Here is a 20,677-nt window from a genome sequence, read left to right as displayed (position 1 = left end):
AGCCCCCTTCTATATAGAGAAGAAAGTGATATCATCCAGATCAAAGGAAAATTTCAGGCCCCAAACTCCTATCACTCCCACACCATTCAGATATGGTGACAGATGAACCCCTTACTGCAACCTTCTGGGACTCAAGAATCACGAAGCGGAGCCTACCATCCACACTGGGGCCACAAATTCTTATAAGGCAGTAGCATAAAAATTTCTCTTCGTTTTTGATACCCTCTCATCTGGAGTTGCGAACTTCGAAGATCATATCGACCTTCTGCCTACAGCTCGCTCTTGATTCTGCAAAACGGACAGCGTCCTATTTGACCAGAAAGACAAACTGTGGGATGTAGTCTACCGGCTTCAGGATGCGGTTCTCATCACTCCTACTGCAAACTGTCAAGGCGCCACACCCATAGTCTTGGGTAAAAAACCAAGTGGTGCGCTGCAACTTCAAGTCGACTCTAAATGCGTGGTGCGGGTGGAAATATCTGCTGTAACGCTGTGTAATAACAGACGAGTTTGTCACCAGTCAAGAGTGTGATCCGGCTGCCGTAAATATGATCATGAAATTTATTTACGCCGAAGATGATGGCCAGGGCCTCTTTTTCGATTTCACCATAGTTACGCTTTGATGTAGACATGAACGCAATCGGCCGTTTGACGCCAACTATGACTTGGGAAAGGACGGGCCCCCACCCACAATCAGGAACGTCCACCGGCAGATTCAGTGGATAGAGCGGATTGTACGCCATTAAGAATGTAAGACGGGGGAACGACTGTCAGACTCAGAAGTGCTGTGTCACATAAAGGCATCCATTCACATTTGACATTCCTTCACACCAACGGGTGAAGGGTCAGCAATGGCGGCTGTATGTGGGATAACACGTCTGCAATACTTTGGTTGACGCTGGGGCGGACTTTAGCTGCATCGTGTCTTAGGAACGGCTAAGCACTGGATCGTGTCGACATACTCTGACATAGGCTGAATACCAGAGGCTGTGAATACGTATCAGTAGCAAGTGACTTGGGAGATGAAGAACAACGTTGATTTGTCCTTGTGACATCTGAGGTTTGCCTCTTGGAGCACTGTGCCGAGGGCCTCCAGGTCAATGCTACCTCCCTGTCATCATTGGCGACGCCGAGTATGTGGGCAAGACATGTGACAACTCAACACCCACCCACACACACACACACACACACACACACACACACACACACACACACACACACACACACACACATTCACATACACACTCATATCTATCCACGCTTTGACGTGTAGGGAAGGTTGTTAAGGCTCTGCCCCTGGCAGCAAACATCTCGCAAACATCAAGGCTGCTAGGACGTTCACGGGCTTATGGTTTGAGCATCTATAGAAACTGGTTGAAATATGGTGAAACCTCGAGTAGGTGACGTGGTGGTAGACATCCACGCCTCGCGAGAGAAAGAGGAGGTAGGAAACTTGACCCCTCTGTAAACAAAGATAGGAGGCGATCTGTGACATCTTACGAGAGAGTGAAAGCGCACCTAGGTTTTCATGGTTCCCATGACAGTAATAGGCCACCTTGTCAGATGTGAGTAGGTGGCTTTACAATGGACTACCTGCATCCTTTCATTGATTTCTTCCCATCACGCAAGTGGGTTCTTCCATCAGCATAACTGTCCGTGGTTACGACACTGAGGATACAGTGGTTTTACAAGCATGATAGTTTACCTAGTATCTAGTACCACATAGGTCCAGAAATGCACCAAGGACTCGTATTCACATTACACGTAATCGCTACTGTGTTGCTTCCCAAATGTGTACCCACTCGGGATTAAGTAGGTTGTTATGATGTATTGCCTCATCTGTGACTACGCTTTGGTCGACGTCTAATCAGAAGTTGTTCTTCCTTTCATTCGGCGTACAGACGTCCCACACCCACGAAAACGAGTTTATGAAAACTGCTAGGGCTGCGGGGCCTAACTCTATTAAACAGTCTACGCCATTCGTCTAAAGTTCTGATTAAAGGTACATAAGAGCTGGTCTGCCTCGCGTTGGCTAAATTAGACACTGACGTAATGATCCTGTAGTTCAACTAGTTTTAACTTTACTAAAAAATAACACCTGGAACTAAATTCGTGCCTTCTACTTCGTGTCCAACAGGGCTGGAATGACGTCAGTTTTCACGGGTCAGATCAAATCCCCACGCCAAACATGGACGCACTGGCTTACCATGGGATCATTCTCAACAGCCACTATGTCCAGCCACTCTGCACGCCGTCCAGGGCTGCCTTAATGACGGGAAAGTATCCCATACGCACAGGTGAGCGCACAGTACACCACGGAAGAATTATTACACCTAGACATAGTACTTTTAGTTTTAAGGGCGTCTCTAATCTATAGCAAATGCCCTGTATTCCCATTCACCAGCATATACGACCATGGGAGTCTTCCTGTTCTTCATCATTCCAGTTACTCCCGCTCTCAGTGTCTAGGCCGTCAGTGGTTACTCCTTGCCGGTGACGACCAATACATATTGCTTTGGACCATCGTTTTTGCTTCATTCGCCGTACATGGCCATACCACTGATGAGTACTTTTCGTCAATTCTTTGCACAGTCGGTTTTTCCATATTCATTATCTTCCTAATTTCCTAATTTCTTCTCCTCTCCGTTCTGGATATCCTGATTGCCCTTCTTGTTTATTTTCATATTGCCTGGTCCCACAGAATTCCATTTAGCATCTTAATTCCTCCTCTTGCTTGCTGGATCGTGCCTTTCAAGTCTGCTTCACAACTTCCAGTGCTGTGGATTATCGATCTTAAACATATAAACTACTATATTATATCAATAGTTCCCTGCGGCAATGCTATATGTCTCCATCTCCTCCAATTGTTAGATTGTTTCGCTTACATTTAGTCTAAGCCCGCCTCGTTCGAATAACCTCTTTATCATAAACTTCGCATCCTCCCTACTTTGAACAATCAGTACTTTGTTATCTCCAAATAATAGTGAGTATCTAGTTCCATGTTCCAACTCTCATACCTCCACCATTTCAGTATATACTGCATACATATTTTAAACAAGGTCGGCGTGACATACGCAGCCCTTTATAAGCCTTACTGTGTTTGGAATGGTTCACTCAAATATTTTCCTACTTTAACTACTGCGTACAGCTGCTGGTATATTCTCCGAATTAGGTCTTATTTGCTTTGCCTCTGTACCTATATACTCCATTACTTCCCATAGTGAATTGACAACTTTTTCAAAATAGACAAATATTAGGCGTACGTCCTGACCGTTAGAATTCGCCTTCTCACTTATTTGCCTAAAAGTATGAGCCATACATCGTCTTTACCTCAATCTCATTCCCGAACATGTTTTTCAGGTTTAAAAATTCTGCTGATAGATGCGATAACATTAATTTCCCTACAGTTATTTGGATGCTTCTCGTTTCCTTTTTTGTAGATAGCAGTTATGTATGATACACACCAATGTCTTGGTTCTGAACAATTTACACTGAGTCTCTCCATTTCAGGCGGAACGTATTTCCACAGTTCTGCCACATATCCTTCCAGACCACATGCTTCCCCATTTCTTTCCTTTTTCTGCATCTCCTTTACATCTTCGTCTAGTATAGGTTCTACTGCTTCTGTTGTAGTCTCCTATTTCCTGATTTCTTCCTTCCTCTACCAGAAGTTTTTCAAATTGCTATTTCCGTTGTCTAATAGGTACAAGTTATATTGTGGGTTCAGGATTGCCAGCCATTGTCGTCTATCTTATCATCCACCATGATTTCTACAATCTCCTATATTCAAGTAAATGCTCTGTTTCCTCTGATACCCTGTCCCATACCTGTTCACTATAATATCCTCTAAATTTCTCATCCTTCTCTATTCATTCCTTATATCAGTTTCAATCCTCTTGCTCCCAGGGCATAACTAAGTCATACAGCTTTGTCTTTTCCACAGCCACCTCCAACAATACAGTGGCCATCCAATCGGTTCTTACTGTTCTCTCCTTTTCTCTTCCTAAAGCCTTATCCATTGCTTCCTTAATCGATTGTTTCAGGAAATTTTGTAGTTCATTTGAACTCCAGCCACCCTCAACTGCATCCAAACTTTATCTTTCCTAATAAAACATTTTTACACTTTTTTCTTGTAGTACAGGAAGTTCGAATAAAAACGTCTTCGGTCAGAATTTTTTCCTGTTTCACTTAATTAAACGACACATTTTTGACGCTGTGGATCCATCTAAAGCGTCTAATACATCATTTACATTTGGTCTTCATTAAAGTTAAATGTATTTTCTTGTTATGAGAAAGTTTGATGTTAGGTTTCGTATTTCGTGAACTGACTACGACAAAATGTGAGTAACATAGAAAAAAGAAGTGAGAAGCTTACAGAATAAACAAGGAAGAACATTTTTAACCTTTTGCGGTAAGCATATGTTATTTTATTCGTAATGCTGTCTCAGATCACTTTAGTCAAGGCGCGTGTTGTTTTAGATCTGTTTAGAAACCCTCCACAGATGTAGTTTAACCCGATGTGGTCAAAGATAAAACATAACATACTGTCAGGAATTTGAGTTTCAAGGAGTTGATATATACATTAGATTTAGATTAGATAAATTTAAGATAAATCTTCAAAATTGCTAAAGTAAGTACAGTAGCGAAATCTGTATTTTCATTTAACGTGGATTCATGCTTTTCGATTTTGTAGAGGTATATTCCCAAATGTACTAATGGATTCAAGGTCTTACTATTCTCTTCACTATAAAGTACTAACAAACTCTTTTCTATCATGTTGATCATGGATTTGGTTTCTAGCATATGCTGCATAATAACTGACATGTCGAAGTGGTTGAATCTTAAATCATTTATGTGTTCTCAGAAACTTGTTTCTAAATTTCTGACTGTCTCCCTACGTGGTAAGCACAACAACAAGAAAAATATCTGCAACCACCCCGTCTCTCGACCCCATTGCACAAAAAATTTCAAATGTTTTCAAAAAATCCAAAGTAACAATTGCATTATCCACTAATAAAAAATTACAACAATTATTAGTCTACATCATTAAAGAAGGAAACAAAAAATTCAACTGCATTGGAATGTACAAAGTATTATGCCTCATCTGTCCTACCGACTATAAAGGGAAAACAGACAGATATTTCGAAATCCATTTCCAAGAACGCATAAATGCTTTCAGATTTAACCCCTTTGAAGAATCTGTTACTGCACACCAAACGGTTGATCAGTATGATAGAAAACGATTTGACAATACTATTCAGTGTAGCCAATGGCTAGACCCAAAGTCTGTTAGAACAATTAGAAATATACCTCCATAAAACCAAAATGCCTGAATGTATGCTAAATGAATAAATTTCGCTATTTGTACTTATTTTAGTAATTTTAAAGACTTGTCTAAAATTTATATCTTGCATATATCAAATTCTCAAAACTCAGATACCTCACATTGTGTGATGAAATTCATCTCTTCAGTGTCCTTAAAGAATTGTAGACAAATAAACCAATATATGCTGACCTCAAAATGTTAAAAATGCTCTTTCTTGTTTGATCACCGATTTTTTCCACAGTTTCTCACGTATTTCCGCACTCCATTCACGAAATAAGAAACCTAACATAAAACTTTTTGATAACAGGACAATACAGTTCACATTAATCAAGAGTATATCTAAGTCATGTATCGGATGCCTTCACCTGAATATGCATAGGGTCCGAAATTCGTCGCGTAATTTGTGACCAAACGCGTTTTTATTTAAGCTTTGCGTGTACTGAGCACAGTGAGTTCACAGCTGCAAAATATACATTAAATTAAAACCTTTATTTTGGGTTCTCTATAGTTGTGCTTCCAACACCCTTCTCCTACGCTTCCTGTTTTAGCTTTGACTTAAATTAAAAACCAATTCTTGAAGTAATTACACAATGGAAGGAGCCACTCACTATCCATGTTTTTACCGTTACATCTTGTACCTTGTCACATGCTATCTTCATACCATTAACTAGACTGTAACTGATTTTAGGTTTGTTAGCAACTTAATTCAGGTGTATTTACTAAAAACTTTGTGCTGAAATTGACCATTCATAACAGTACACTTCTGAATCTTACCATAATTAACCAGCCTCCTGCCATCAACATCTTTGAGTCCACTCCGTATGAACCTGTAACGTCATCAGTTAATCTCTTTCCAATTCGTTGATTTATGTTCTCCATTATTACCAAATTCAAGTCTTCATGGATATTCATAATTCACTTCTTGTAGCCATAGAGTAAATCTCTCTTCTTCTCCTCAGTGGAATCTTCATTTGGGCAATAACCGAAATTAACTACAGTTTCATTCCACGAAGTTTCGTTGTTATACTGACTATTCCTTCAATCACTTTTTTCCTATTTAATTATTCCTTGTTTCCGTTTCCATCTTGTAAAAATTGCTAAATCTGATTTCAGTTTTTCCCACTCCACTCCAGAACAGGATATAGTCTAAAATCACTTCTTGTCCTCAGCCTTAATTTTTAATTTATATCATTACAAGGCTATCCATTTTTAGTATTTCCAATTCTCGAATTAAATTCTCAATTTTACATGCAAATCCCTGTACGTTCTGTCTTCCATAAACTAGAGTATTTCTTCTTAATCAGAGTGGATGCCTTTCAATCCATCTGACGTTTACATTCTCTCTAGGAAATGTTTCAAATTGGCTTTTACTTTTGTGGGATGCAAACCCACAGCCCAACCCCCATCCACGAGGACCGTAAATTTTCCTACACGTCTCTGACATTAAAAATGAATGAAAAGGGTCAAATCGCTATGTCATGAGTGAGTCACTGACGCGATAAACAGGCCAGCAGGGTATTCCTATGGACGAGTTCGAGGGTCGCGGCCTGGCCCCTGGCACGCTGCTGCCTGGATACCTGAAGGAGCTGGGCTACGTGACGAGGGCCGTCGGCAAGTGGCACCTGGGCTTCCACGAGGTGGAGCTCACGCCCACCTACCGCGGGTTCGACTCCTACCTGGGCCACTGGGGCGGTTCCATCGGCTACTTCGACTTCATCGCCCAGAGGACGCCCGAAGACAAGGTAATTATTTATACTTGCGCTGCCAATTCATTGGAGAGAATACAGTGGGGAAGCCAATGTTAATTCTACTGAAACATTCTTCTGGAATTGCAGGATATGGAGAAAAAATAAATTAATAGAGAAGCAGGAGCGTAAGACCTGTGCACATCACGTGCAGTCAAAAACCCAAAGGAGGAACTAGACAGGAATAGGACGGAGAAGATGACTAAGGAATGGTAACTGGCAGTTGGCAAGAAGGCTGCGAGGATATGGAGATATTACGACGGTTACACTTTGTGTGTTTGATCAGCTGTCAGTGTCTAATGGAGAGGAACCTATTGTAGCTGTAGGTGTAGGAATCATAGCAGATCTCAGCAGTTACAGAGCGTAAGTCAGCTGCATATTCCAATACAAAGAAGAAGATTCTGCTGTTACGCAGTTCTGATAGCAGAGGTATTAGCGAGCAGTCACAGGAAGTGTTGGGGAATGAGTATCAGGTCACTAGCGCTGTGAAGCCTAGTGCAAAGCTGTCTCACGTGATTATGAACTTAGTGAAGTTACGCAGGAATTTTACGAAGTTGGATCAACCAGTGATTGTCGGTGGAGCTAGGAGCACCCTTGATACAGGTGGGGAGTATGACATGGGTGGTGAGCTCACAAAAGTGCATTTCGTGCAAATGTTTCGTCATGACCAGCATCTTAATATAGCTACTAAGTGCATTTACAGGGGGCTTGAGAAGGCACTGAAGGTGGAGGGCACGGCTCACATTACAGTGGTGTCAGTTGAGTCTATCAACAGGGTGTGTTTCACTAGGCATGGCCTGCTCCTCAGTAGTTATGGGAAGCGGAGGTCGGCAGAGCTTGTAGGTGACATCGTAGTAGCCGGTTGTGGGACCATTGATGGGAAAGTTCCTGTAGTTGTTGGTGTTCGATCTGCACCATTTCTAGACTGGAGTTAGCTGACTGGTATTCCTGCTCAAAGGATGTCTCTCTGAAAAGGAAATCACTCTCCACAAAGTTTAGGTACACGAGTAATGAGAGAATTAGCAGATTTTCCCAAATGTAGAAGGAATTATATTTAGTGAACTGCTCCTAGAGGCTGACTAACGTTGTTGGTATCTCAGAGCACTTCTTAGATAATGCGATAATTCAGAGGCTTCCTTTACCAGGGTACTGGTTAGCTGTCTGCGTCACTGGGAGTTCTTTACGGTTTGGGGGAGTGGTCTTGTAGATGAAACACAGTGTTCCAGTTGAGTCCCTTGATGTTTCAAAGCAAGTTTATTTTGCAAGGTAATTATGTGTTTGTAAACTGGCATGCGGTGGCGGCGATGACGATAGACACGTCGACGAGACATAATGCTTCACAGCGGAATGATTCCTCTGGCGTGCACTGCCCACTTATATAGCGAACGCGTGACCTTCATTATGTAACGCGCTGATAACGGACTTAGACTCTGCAGGCACCAGCAGGCGAGCAATGTAGCGTACGCGCGCTCTGGTTCGCCTACTATGAGCGCGCGTGTGCTTCTGCGCCGGCCTAGCGCCGAGTCAGGCGGGTTGCATAACCGACCGGCTAGGCGCCCAGCGGGCAGTGCGGCACTATGGTTTGTTAATTTTTTCAAATTGTTGCATCCTTGAGCCCCCGATTACCATATGTACATCTAGCGGTTCTCGGCTAACGCCCCCGGTTACAGGGGTCAAGGATAACACTATATTAATAATTATAATACACACTAATATCAGCAGTTACAGTTACATTCTCAGCAAGTACACCAAGTCCTTTCATCCATACATGTATTTTCTCATCATTAGAATCTTTCCTACAAGAACGGGTATACAGAGTAAAAGGCATATTACTATAAAAAATACTAGGCCTACTTTGAGTCTTCGGGTCGATTCCACAGTGCCATGACTTGAAGGTGACGACATCTCGCTCGGCAAAAGATTATAGTCCAGGTAGCGATGCGTTTTCACAGATGACAATTGCGAGTGTATGTTGTGCAGCTCTGGTTGAATTTCGTTGATCTAAACCTCTCATTGTTGTTATTTATAGGTCCCCTGATTGATTTCATGACAATTCTGCTCAAGATATGGAGGCTCCTTGATCAACTTTATAAGTGGTACAAATTATTAGTTGTTTATAGTTAATTCAATATTAATAATGTAAGTGAGTGTGCAAGAAAGAGGATGCTAGCAGATCTCATTCATTCATATCATCTGATGCAAACTGTATTCTTTCCAAAGAGAGTGCAGAGAAACAGTAGCACAATCATAGGTAACTTATCCGTTCAGCCTTCGTTACTAGAAGTTCATTCCGTCAGCAAAACGCTGAATGGCCTGTCACACCATGATGCACAAATTTTAACGCTAAAGGTTTTTGCGCTCGATCAAAAAATAAATTATAGTTATGAACTGTTTAGAAAAATTAATGTAATGGGGAAACCTCGACGCCTCAATATCACCAATAAGGACTGTAGGGGATGAACTGGACGCCTGCGTTTGGATCGTCATTCACCATTAATTGCGCACAGAATGATTTACTCATAGAAGGTTTCAGAATTAAAACAAACCATAAATATATGAACATATATTCACGAATATATGAAGGTTCTTTAAACTCAAACAAAGTTTATGATATTTAAACAACAATCCAACAGTATGAAGCTTTCAAATAGAAAAGTCAATTTCATTTGAAAGACCTACAAAATCTGTTTGAATGTCCTTAACAATAATCCCTCAGAGGACAAGAGATCAGTAAGTAAAATTTCAGATGAACAAGTTAATGACAGTTATGGCAATTAAAAAAGAACTAAACAGGTATGACAATTCTCAAAATCTTTTTACGAGAGATAACAAGCCCTAAGAGGTGCAATCATGCTAATAATAATTCGGCCATGCAACGAACAAGACGATGGCAGTAAACGGCAAGAAATCGATCCAGGAAAACAAGGGAATCTCAAAGCCTGCTTATAAAATAATTTGAACAATAGGTGATAATCGCTAATAGCGGGGACAAGAGACCTCATTACCCTTCAAAGGGGAGGCCGCAACTTTGGGATCATTGATAAAGGTCAGACTCTGTACACCTTTCGTATGCCATTAAAGCAACGTAGTGAGCAAGTAGTAAAGTGCACTACTCTGGCAATTCCGAGAGAACGGCAAGAGAATTTTTACGCTTCTGTTATGTGACTGATGTATTTGCCCGAAGGTACCGACCATAAGAAGTCGTTGTGGTCAAATAAGTGTTCGGTGAGAGGAGTAGCAGCTCTCTGTAATAAAAAACTGATTGTACGGATCAACGATGAACTCGAATGGATGTCATGGGACGTCCGCCCTGAACAAATGCAACGAACAGAAAGAGACTAAGAAACAAGAACAAAGAAAAGAGGTTAGCGTCTGCACTTTGCAAGATGGTTGTAGACGAATGATGCGAATAGCGTTATTCACCATATGCCAGACCAAAAGAGTCATGTAGATGTGCTCGCGACATCACACGTTGCTGGATGGTATTTGTCATGCAGGCATGGGAAACATAAATGGAAATTTCATGCAAACAAAGGTCGTTTTTTAAAAAGTTAAATTGCTTCTCAAATGTCATACAAATTAAATGATATGACCATTGATGAAAGAAATTGATTAATAATTAAGTTTGAGTCGGATTCGAACCGTTCGTCTAACAAAGCTCGAAGAGCAGCCTAATCACTTGGTCATCATGATCTGGCACCTACACTATGATACATAAGCCACATAGTAGACGCGTAAAACTCCTCTTGGGATTTTATCGGAATTACCAGAGAAGTGCACCTTACTATTAGCACTTTACGTTGTTCTAATGGCCTACTAAAGGTGTACAAAATTCGAAGTAAATCTGTGAGCCCAACGTCATGGCGTCCCCTTCTTAGTGAATACCACGGGTGAAATTCTTCATGGCGACCAACATTTTTAGAAAAGCATAAACATATGAACCTTTCTTTCTTTTATACACAATACACAACAATAAAAAGATATGGCATTCTCAATATGTAACCCTAAGGTATGGTAATAAACAAAACGAAAACCGTTTTCTTTATAATACACCTTAATTATGTCTTGGAGAGCACAAGCTATTAAAGCAAACACTCCAAAATTGTGTCAGTCTGAGGGGTAGCAAAACAAATACGACTTATCCTGTATATGACGTCTGTGCCGGATTGAGCTGCGGTAACAGAGTCGCACACAACGGTAGGCACATTTAACGTTTCGTTAGGCCTACCGATCGACAACAGGCGAAGGGAGAAACAGTGTACCGCTGGACTGCGGGGGTGCGAAACAACGATGAGAAGCTCCAACAAGGCTCGGACATAGCAGTACATGGATCACAACCAACCAAGTTTAGCATAGACACGTGGAGTACAGAGCACGTATCAGTAAATATCAAATTACGGAGACACCAACTGAGTGCACAGAAAAATAAACTAACGCAGCTGAGCCCGAAACACCCCAGTGAATCCTTAAGTGCAGTGACAATATCAACTGAGTGTACAAAATATAAATTACAAACACTTTGGGGCAACAGCAAAATCAAATGAACAACGCAAGGAAATTTAAATACTAAAAGGCTTAAGTCATGATCACATTTAAATTATCCATAAAACTAGTTCACAACATTTGCAATTATAAATCTGCCTTACAGTCACTGCTTATCTGGTGCAGAAGCGACACCAAAAACTCTCCACAAAATATCTAACGGAATAACAAGGATGTCGAATACGACCTTTGCTGGGCAGTACACAGTGCGGCCTGGAACACACTAAATGTCAGTATTGAGAGAGGGCGAAACTATAAGTACCCACAATGATAAGATATTTTCAATATAACGCTACCAGTAGCACAACTCAAACCCTGCTGCGGATAACTTGATTACTATTCAGCACCAGTCTCGTAAGACCAAGCCGCACAGTAAATCATGAATATAAATTCAGAGTTAAGGGGCAAACAATAAAATGCAATTAAAACAACTTCAGAACAAATGTGCTGATACTGAGGCCAGAAAGCAAGTTCATGTAAGACGACGTAAGCAAGAAAAATCACCTTAATTCATTTCCAAGAGTCCACGTCCAGCAGCGTAAATTCTGTAGTTGGCAGATAAGCGAACCAGGTCCACATAGCCATCACCGGCCCCGAAGAGGCGAGGTTTCCTGGTTAGTCCAAAACAAACTGTATGCGCAGCCAACGCCAGCCAAATTGACGATCACTGCCCGAGGCACTTGCTATGCCCGTACTGCCCTCACCTCTCTCCAGCGACCGTGTTCTCTCTCCGCCAGAGCACCTCACCTCGCGCTCGAGCCACAACCGACGACCAAAGATCACAACAGACGGCAAGGGTCGATATGCAGAGAGCCGCCAGAGAGTCAGCTACTTCAGATGCAATAAGGACTGTCTTAAGCATCATTATGGGACAAGTGTGTCAGGATGTTTATGCTGCTGATAGCCTATACGATAAATATAATGCTTTCCTCAACACATTTCTCACGCCGTTCGAAAGTTGCTTTCCACTAGAACGCTCAGAACAGTGTACTGTCACTAACAGGCAGCCTGACTGGCTGACTAGGGGAAGAGTATCGTGTAGAACAAAGTGGAATTTATACCAAAATGTTAGCGGTAGTTACACTCTAGCTGTAGCATCCTATTACAAACAGTGCTGCAAGGTGCTCAAAAATGTTATTAGGAACGAAGAAAGTATTTGGTACGCAAGTAGAATTGCTATTTCTCAGGATAAAACTAAAAGCATCTGGTCAGTCATGAAGGAAATGTCTTCTCAGCAGTACCAGGTTGAGAATATGAAGTCAGTACGTAGTAGCAACGTTTCAGTTAGTGATAAGTCGGATACGTGTTCAACATTTAGTGATCACTTCTGAATGTAGCAGAGGAACTGAGTAGAAGCTTAATTGCTTCAGCGAACCATATAACTCTCTCAGAAAATAGATTTCCGAGACTGGTATCTGAAATACTCCTCCATGAAACAGACAGTGGGGAGACTGAGCGAACAATCAAATCACTCTCGCGGATATGTCGGGGTATCTAGCAAAATACTTAAGTACCGCTTTGCATATGTTAGCCCAGTACTTAGCCATATCTGTAACTTTTCGTTCGGTATGGTCAGTGCCTGACCGACTGAAGTACTCAGTAGTGAAGCCACTTTACAGAAAACGAGAAAGGGATAATGCAGACAATTTTAAACCTGTTTCTAAACCATCGATGTTTGCTAAATTTACTTACTGAGCTGTATATACAAGGGTAATTGATCATTTCAATTCATATAATTACCTGTCAGATGTACAGCTTGGTCTTAGAAGCGGTTTAACAACTGAAAATGCTATATTCTTTTTTCGCTGGGAGGCTGCGGACGGATTAAATCAAAGGCTGCGAACGCAGGGCACCTACATTGATTTATCTAATATGTTTGATTGTGTTTTATTGATTTTATCAGAAATTTTGGACCATTGTGGAATACAGAGGGGGTGAGGGAGGTGGGAGGTAGCTCACAAGTGGTTCATCGTTTGCTTTAAGAACAGACAGCAGAAAGTCGTTCCCCGCAGTATTAAGAGTGGCTATGACGTGCAGTCCCAATGGGCACAGTTAGGTGGGGGCTGTCGCTGAGGTCGGAGCTTGGGCCGCTACTGTTTCTTATTTATATAAACGATACGCCCTCTAGTATTACAGCTGACTCTAAAATATTTCTGTTTGCTGATGACTCCAGCTAGGTATGGAAGGACGCTGTTTTCAGTACTGACACATTACCTTGTAATTCAGTTCAAGACATAACATCATGGGTAATAGAAAATAAATTTATGGCGAATCACAGTAAGAATCAGTTTTTATAGTTTCTAACTTACAATTCAACAATAACTGATATTCTGATTCCACAGTGTGGACATGTGATTTGTGAGACTGAACAAGTCAAATTCATAGACGTTCAGATAGGTACTAAGCTGTTGTGGGAAGCCCATTTTCAAGGATGATTTGTTTAGCATTAGAACAGGCCCTGAAATAAGCGACAATTCAACACGTTGCTTATTTTCTTTCTCTTATGACGTGTAATATAATTTTTTTGGTAATTCTTCTGATTTGGCTCACAAACGGGCGGTTCGAGCAGTATGAGGTGTAAGTCTGCGAACCTATTGTGGACAGCTGTTCAGTAGCCTGGGAATCCTGCCATCGGCCTTTCAATACATGTAAATCCAGTCTGCATTTGGAAAGCGTCTCCTTAACACTTGTGAAAAGAGACGTGCAGTATTCTGCTGCATCCATGTTCAATAAGCTGCCAGAAGAACTACAAAAGCTTAGCAGGACTTTCAGATCTCTACTGAAGAGCTTTCTCATTACCTTCTAATCTGCCGAAGAACTCCTGTAAAAATAAAAAATAAATTAAACGAATTCCTGGGTTACTTTGTTGATTACGTTTATTTAAACTTACGGTTTGTCGTATGTACAGGATTCACATAAGTTTAATTTTTTCTGTTATTACTCTTACGTTGTAAATTCATGTACTGACTCGTTGCACGACAGTGGAGGCTTGTTCCTCAATTTGTTCCCACGGAGCATGACATAAAAGAACCCTACCTGTATTACCCATTTCCTCTCCGAATACTAGTTGTTTAAAATCCCTTGTTAATCTATGCACTCTCTACACCGTCTATCATAACTCTGTAGGGAGTACTATAATTATCAGCGTAAACTCATACAGCTGAAAGTACACGATATTAGAAGCAAAAATGTCTCAGTGATCAGGGGCTCTAACCAGAGCACCTCAGAATCTATGAGCACTTCTTCATCTTCAGCACTGTGAAACAGATCTTTTCTTCTGCCAACTTTTTGCTTTCCGTGTTTTTCCAGGAGGCAGTGTGGGCAAAAAGAAGAAAAAGATGTCAGTAAATATAGGCTCTGACATGCGTATGTTAGGAGGTATGGCCACTTATTCAGTAGGAGAGACGTGATTCACAATTGTGAGGATGAGCAAGTGCTCGTGGAATTATTATTTTATTTTTGTTTTCTTTTAATTGTCAGGCTTCTGACTGCTTTCTTGCAGTCAGCTTTGGATTCTTCTCCTGAGCCAAACTTTTCATCTCAGAGTAGCAATTGCAACCTACACTGTCAATTATTTGCTGAAATTTATTTCAGCCTCTGTCTTCCTGTACAGTTGTTACCTTCTGCGGCTCCCTGTAGTTGCATGGAGGTTATTCCCTGATATCTTAACAAATGTCTTTTCACCCTCTCTCTTCTTCCTGTCAGTGTTTTCCTTATACTCCTTTCCTCGCTGATTCTGCTGAGAAACTCCTCATTCCTTACCGTATTAGTCCACCTAATTTTCAATATTCTTCTGTGACTCAAATGCTTCTATTCTCTTCTGTTTAGGTTTTCCCACAGTACGTGTTTCACTATTATGCAATGCTGTCCTCTAAACGTACATCTAACAGAGTTCTTCTGGCCGGAAATGCTCTTTTTGTCAGTGTTAGTCTCCTTTTTATGTTCTTGCTCATCATGTGCCATTTTGATTCCTAGGTGCCAGAATTCTTTAACTTCACCTACTTCGTGATCCTGGTTCTCATGTTAAGTTTATTGCTGTTCTCACTTCTGCTACTTCTTCGATTTATCCTCACTGCATATTGTATATTCATGCATTTCATTCGACTCATAACATCCTGCGATTTTTCTTCACTTTCACTGAGGTTAGCAATGTCATTGAGAAACATTATCTTTGACATACTTTCAACCTGAATTTAGTTTCCATTCTTGAAACATCCTTTTATTTCCGTCGTTGCTTCTTCGTTATGTAGTCTGAAGAGTAAGGTCGAAGGAGTACATCCCCGTCTTACACACTTCTTAATCCAATCACATCTTCCTTGGTCTTCTAGTCTTAGTCTTCCCTCTCGGTTCTTCCACATACTGTATATTACCAATCTTTCCCTAGAGCTTACCCCTATTTTTCTCAGGATTTCGAACATCCAGCACTATTTTACATCGTGGAACGCTTTTGCAGCCCGACAGGTCGTAAAAAGTTCCTTGATTTTTTCCACCGTTGTTTCCATCATCAACCACAACGTCAGAACTCTCTCTCTCTGGTACCTTTACCAGTCCAAAAGCCAAAGTGATCGTAATCTAAAAGATTCTTAGTTGTCTCTTGCAATGTTCTATACATAATATTTCTCAGCAACTTGGATGCATCTGCCAGGCCTAAAATGTTTGTGTGACAGATCTTGCACTTACCTGCTTTTAATGTCTTCGTGAATGTGTGGATATTTTTTCGATACTGTGATGGTATGTCTCCACACTCATCATTTCTACACATCATCCTCAATGGTGGCTTCGTTGTCAGTTCCCCACAATGATTTCAGAAATTCTGAAGGAAGGTTATGTTTCTCTTGTGCCTTAGTTGATCTTCATTCTTCCAAAGAGCTTTCAAACTCGTAATACTGGGTTCCCTATGTCTTCCGTATCGATTCTGAGTTCTTCCTCTGTCTCATCATCAGAGCAGTTGCCCCCCGCTCATCTGAGAGGCAGTCAGTGTACTCTTTCCACCAATCTGCTTCCTCCGCTTAGTAGCAGCAAAATACTTTTATTTGTTAATACCTTCCATACACCTCTCCTACAGTTGTGTCCCAATTTCCGATCGTGGCTACTAGGCAGTAAGTGACATCGGGAATGGCATAAAGCCTGTGCAGCGTCACAGTGGCTTTTGGCACCGCCTCCTTGCTGACCACTTACCGTATTAGCTCTTGTGACATAAGGCCCATGGCTTGTGTAGACACCTGGTAGAACCGTGCACCTACCACAGACTTGCAGTAGCCCCAAGCTGAACTAAAGATGATTGGTGATCGGCTGGTAGTGCTGAGTGACAGTGGGAACTGAGCAACTTCAACCCCACTGATCCTGCTCGAAAGCCGGAATCGTCATGGCTACCTGTAATTTCGTAGAACAGCACGTTTACATTGATGGTTCTTGATGAGTAGCTTCGACTTATAAATGCCGATCCACAGCACGGCGCGGAAGTAATGCTGCTATGGTCGGAGATGCGACCATTTCCTCTCCCTGCAGCCGTGTGTATTACGGGTGGCGGTACGCTCGCGTAAGATACTCGGCTGAGGAAACGACAAGTTGTTCTGTACTGTGTTGAACAACGAAGGAATTCCACTTTAAGACCTTGCGTTTCATCCCCATCTGTGGAGGCCATTTTCAAGGGGGATCGCAGTTTTCTAGAATGTCCGACTCACACCCTGGCTCGCTACCAACTACAGTAAAATTTCTCTTCCGCGAGTTTCTGCGCATAGGCGTGACGTCACATGTTTTGAATATGCCAGCGCAATTGGCCGTTGTCGACTGCCGTCGCCCGCTGTTACTACCAACCCATGGTGGAAGACTGGAACACATTTTTCCAGCACCTGAATCCAAATTTCTTTCGATTTCACACCCTTCTCCTTCATATTAAATTTCCTGGGGCCTCTCTGTATAGCCTTGGTGCTATCCACCGGATAAAGCGGAACATAGCGGTAATTTACACACCCACACGGAAGATACATCGTCACCTAAAACCGGCCAAGGATGCTCGCCAACCACTGGAAAAAGCTGGAATTTATAGGATTCCGTGTAGTTGTGGGGAGGTGTAAGTGGGTACTACAAAAAGAGCTGTCTAAAAACGACTCGAAGAGCACAAGGGCAATTGCAGAAGAGAACAGATTGACGGATCAGCCGTTGCGGAACATACCTTACAGCCAGGAGACCAATACATTCATTTTGATAGAAGTACTGGCAGCAACAAGCAGATACCACAGAAGGCTATACAGAAAACCCATAGAGATCGTGAAACGCCCCAAGAATTTCAATAGCAAGGAGGAGGGCGTGAAATTGAATGAAATTTGGATTCCGGTGCCGAAAAGATATGTTCCAGTCTTCCATCATGGGCTGCCTGGCCGTTGTGGCCGAGCGGTTATAGGCACATCAGTCCTGAACCGCGCGACTGCTACAGACGCAGGTTCAAATCCTGCCTCGGGGCTGGATGTGTGTGATGTCCTTAGGTTGTTAGGTTTAAGTAGTTCTAAGTCTCAGGGGACTGATGACCTCAGATGTTAAGTCCCATAGTGCTTAGAGCCATTTGAACCACTTTGAACAACCATGATAGCGGACATATTCAAAACATGTGACGTCACGCCTCTGTGCAGAAGCTCGCGGAAACGGAAGTTTGCTGTGGTCAGTAGCGAGGCAGGGTGTCAATCGGACATTCAAATGGTTCAACTGGCTCTGAGCACTATGGGACTCAACTTCTGAGGTCATTAGTCTCCGAGAACTTAGAACTAGTTAAACGTAACTAACCTAAGGATATCACACACATCCATGCCCAATCGGACATTCAGCAAAGCTACGATCCGTCTCGAAAATGTCCTCCGCAGGTGGGGACGGAACGTCGTACGTTAAAGTGAAATCCATTCGACCATCGCCTAATGACCCGTAATATTTTATTAATTGCTAGAAATTGAATTATTGGCGGCATAACGTCGCCTTTCAGGATGCTGTGTCGGCGTTTCTGCAGCGGCCACCAGAGTAAGTACTGAAAACGAGCGACGCCGACGAAGATCAGATCCCGAATCCCTACTCTGTGATGCGATCCAATCAGCGAAGCCAGCATCGCTCAACTCCCTACTCTCCTCGAAAACTTCGAATCAGCATTCAGTTCTGATTCCAAAATTCCCCCACACTGCCTCGAAACATCATTCACGCCAATAGCGACCGTTCTCTCCAATTTCTAGCAGGGCTTCATCACGTCTACTAGCGTCCGTTTAAGTTGATCAATCATGCCTCTGCTATTCACCTATGGGCACTGAACTTACCGTTTGACTGGCTGCGAAAACAACCTGCCTAGACCACCGGCCATCTGGTGCCAGACAGTCGCACCTAGCAGGGTACAGAGCACAAGTATTCTCAGAATCATGAGGACAATGCAGTCATTTGGTGCCAGGAATCTTCGTTCTGGACGCGCCGGAACCGTAAACACATAAACTGCGGTGACACTCAGAGGTCTCGCAGGTCGTTTCGCCCTGCATACAACAGGCGAAATTCGACCGACGTCAGTCGTTCCACCAGGCGCCTAAGCCTATTGTAAGAACCCCTCAGAACTCAGGGAAGCACAGCTCCCAATCGGAAACGCAGTGTGCCGTTCCGCGTCCTCCGATGTTGGCCTCGCACAGGTCACCAACAGAACCAACATGCGTGGGAATCAAGTGAAAAGTAGTTTTTGAGTTCTCAGTACAAATACTCTCATTGCAATAACCTTATTCTGTCTGTTACTACCGTGCAATGACATAGAACATTAATAAAATTGGTGAAAATGAGGGGAGACATGCAAAATAAGGCATGGAACCTCTCAGTGCGAAAAGTGGCAATTGACCCTGAATAAAGAAAATTGTGAAGTTATTCATGTAAGTACTAAAATAAATCAGCTAAATTTCGATTACGCGATAGGTCACACAAATCTGACGGGTGTAAATTCAACTAAATACTTAGAGATTATTGTGGTGTCACCGCCAGACACCACACATGCTAGGTGGTAGCCTTTAAACCGGCCGCGGTCCGTTAGTATACGTCGGACGCGCGTGTCGCCACTATCAGTGATTGCAGACCGAGCGCCGCCACATGGCAGGTCTAGAGAGGCTTCCTAGCACTCGCCCCAGTTGTACAACCGACTTTGCTAGCGATGGTTCACTGACGAAATACGCACTCATTTGCCGAGACGATAGTTAGCATAGCCTTCAGCTACGTCATTTGTTACGACCTAGCATGGCGCCATTACCAGTTACTATTGAAACTGAGTCATGTACAGTCAAGAGCGACGCTCATCATTAATGGATTAAAGTTAAGTATTCCACCAGCTACGTCCGTTTATCTAAATTCTAATTTCCTTGTCCTGTTCCAGACCTCACGCCAGCCTGCGTGAGCTAAAACGCGTGCCTTTCGGCTTCCTCTATTATTAAGGTGTTGGCTCTCCTGCCTACCCACAACAATTATAATTACCAATAACAAAAATTGGTACGATCACATAGATAATATTTTGGGTAGAGCAAACCAAAGACTGTGATTCACTGGCAAAACGCTTAGAAGGTGCAACAGGTCTACCAAAGAGACTGCTCACACTATACTTGTCCGCCCTATTGCTGCGCAGTGTGGGATCCGCATCAGGTAGGACTCACAGATGACATCGAAAAAGTACAAAGAAGGGCAACTCGTTTTGTATTATCGCGAAATAGGGCAGATAGTGTCACAGACATGATACGTGAATTGGAGTGACAATCATTAAAACAAAGGCGTTTTTCGTTGCGACGGGATCTTCTCAAGAAATATCAACCACCAGTTTTCTCCTCCGATTGTGAAAATATTCTGTTGGCACCCACCTACATAGGGAGAAATGGCCATCACTATAAAATAAGAGGAATCAGGGCTCTCACAGAAAAAATTAAGTGTTCGTTTTTCCCGCGTGGCGTTCGAGAGTGGGACGGTAGAGAGACAGCATGCAGGTGGTTCATTGAACCCTCTGCCAGGGACTTTGTTGTGAATATCAGAGTAATCAGGTAGATGTAGATGTAGGCCGCAACGTAATTCATCA

General features: G+C 42.4%; 1 protein-coding gene across 1 annotated transcript in view; it reads left to right on the top strand.

Moving 5' to 3' along the window:
• Positions 1-20,677, top strand: part of LOC126474836 (arylsulfatase B-like) — an 80,552-nt gene that overhangs the window by 12,050 nt on the left and 47,825 nt on the right. The window contains exons 2-3 of the mRNA XM_050102313.1: positions 2,138-2,297; positions 6,833-7,068. Of these exons, the coding sequence (XP_049958270.1) occupies positions 2,138-2,297; positions 6,833-7,068 (396 nt within the window). The remainder of the gene's footprint in view (positions 1-2,137; positions 2,298-6,832; positions 7,069-20,677) is intronic.

Source organism: Schistocerca serialis, chromosome 4 (assembly GCF_023864345.2).
Source record: "Schistocerca serialis cubense isolate TAMUIC-IGC-003099 chromosome 4, iqSchSeri2.2, whole genome shotgun sequence".
Taxonomy (NCBI): Eukaryota; Metazoa; Arthropoda; class Insecta; order Orthoptera; family Acrididae; genus Schistocerca; species Schistocerca serialis.
This window is presented reverse-complemented; position numbering and strand designations above follow the sequence as displayed.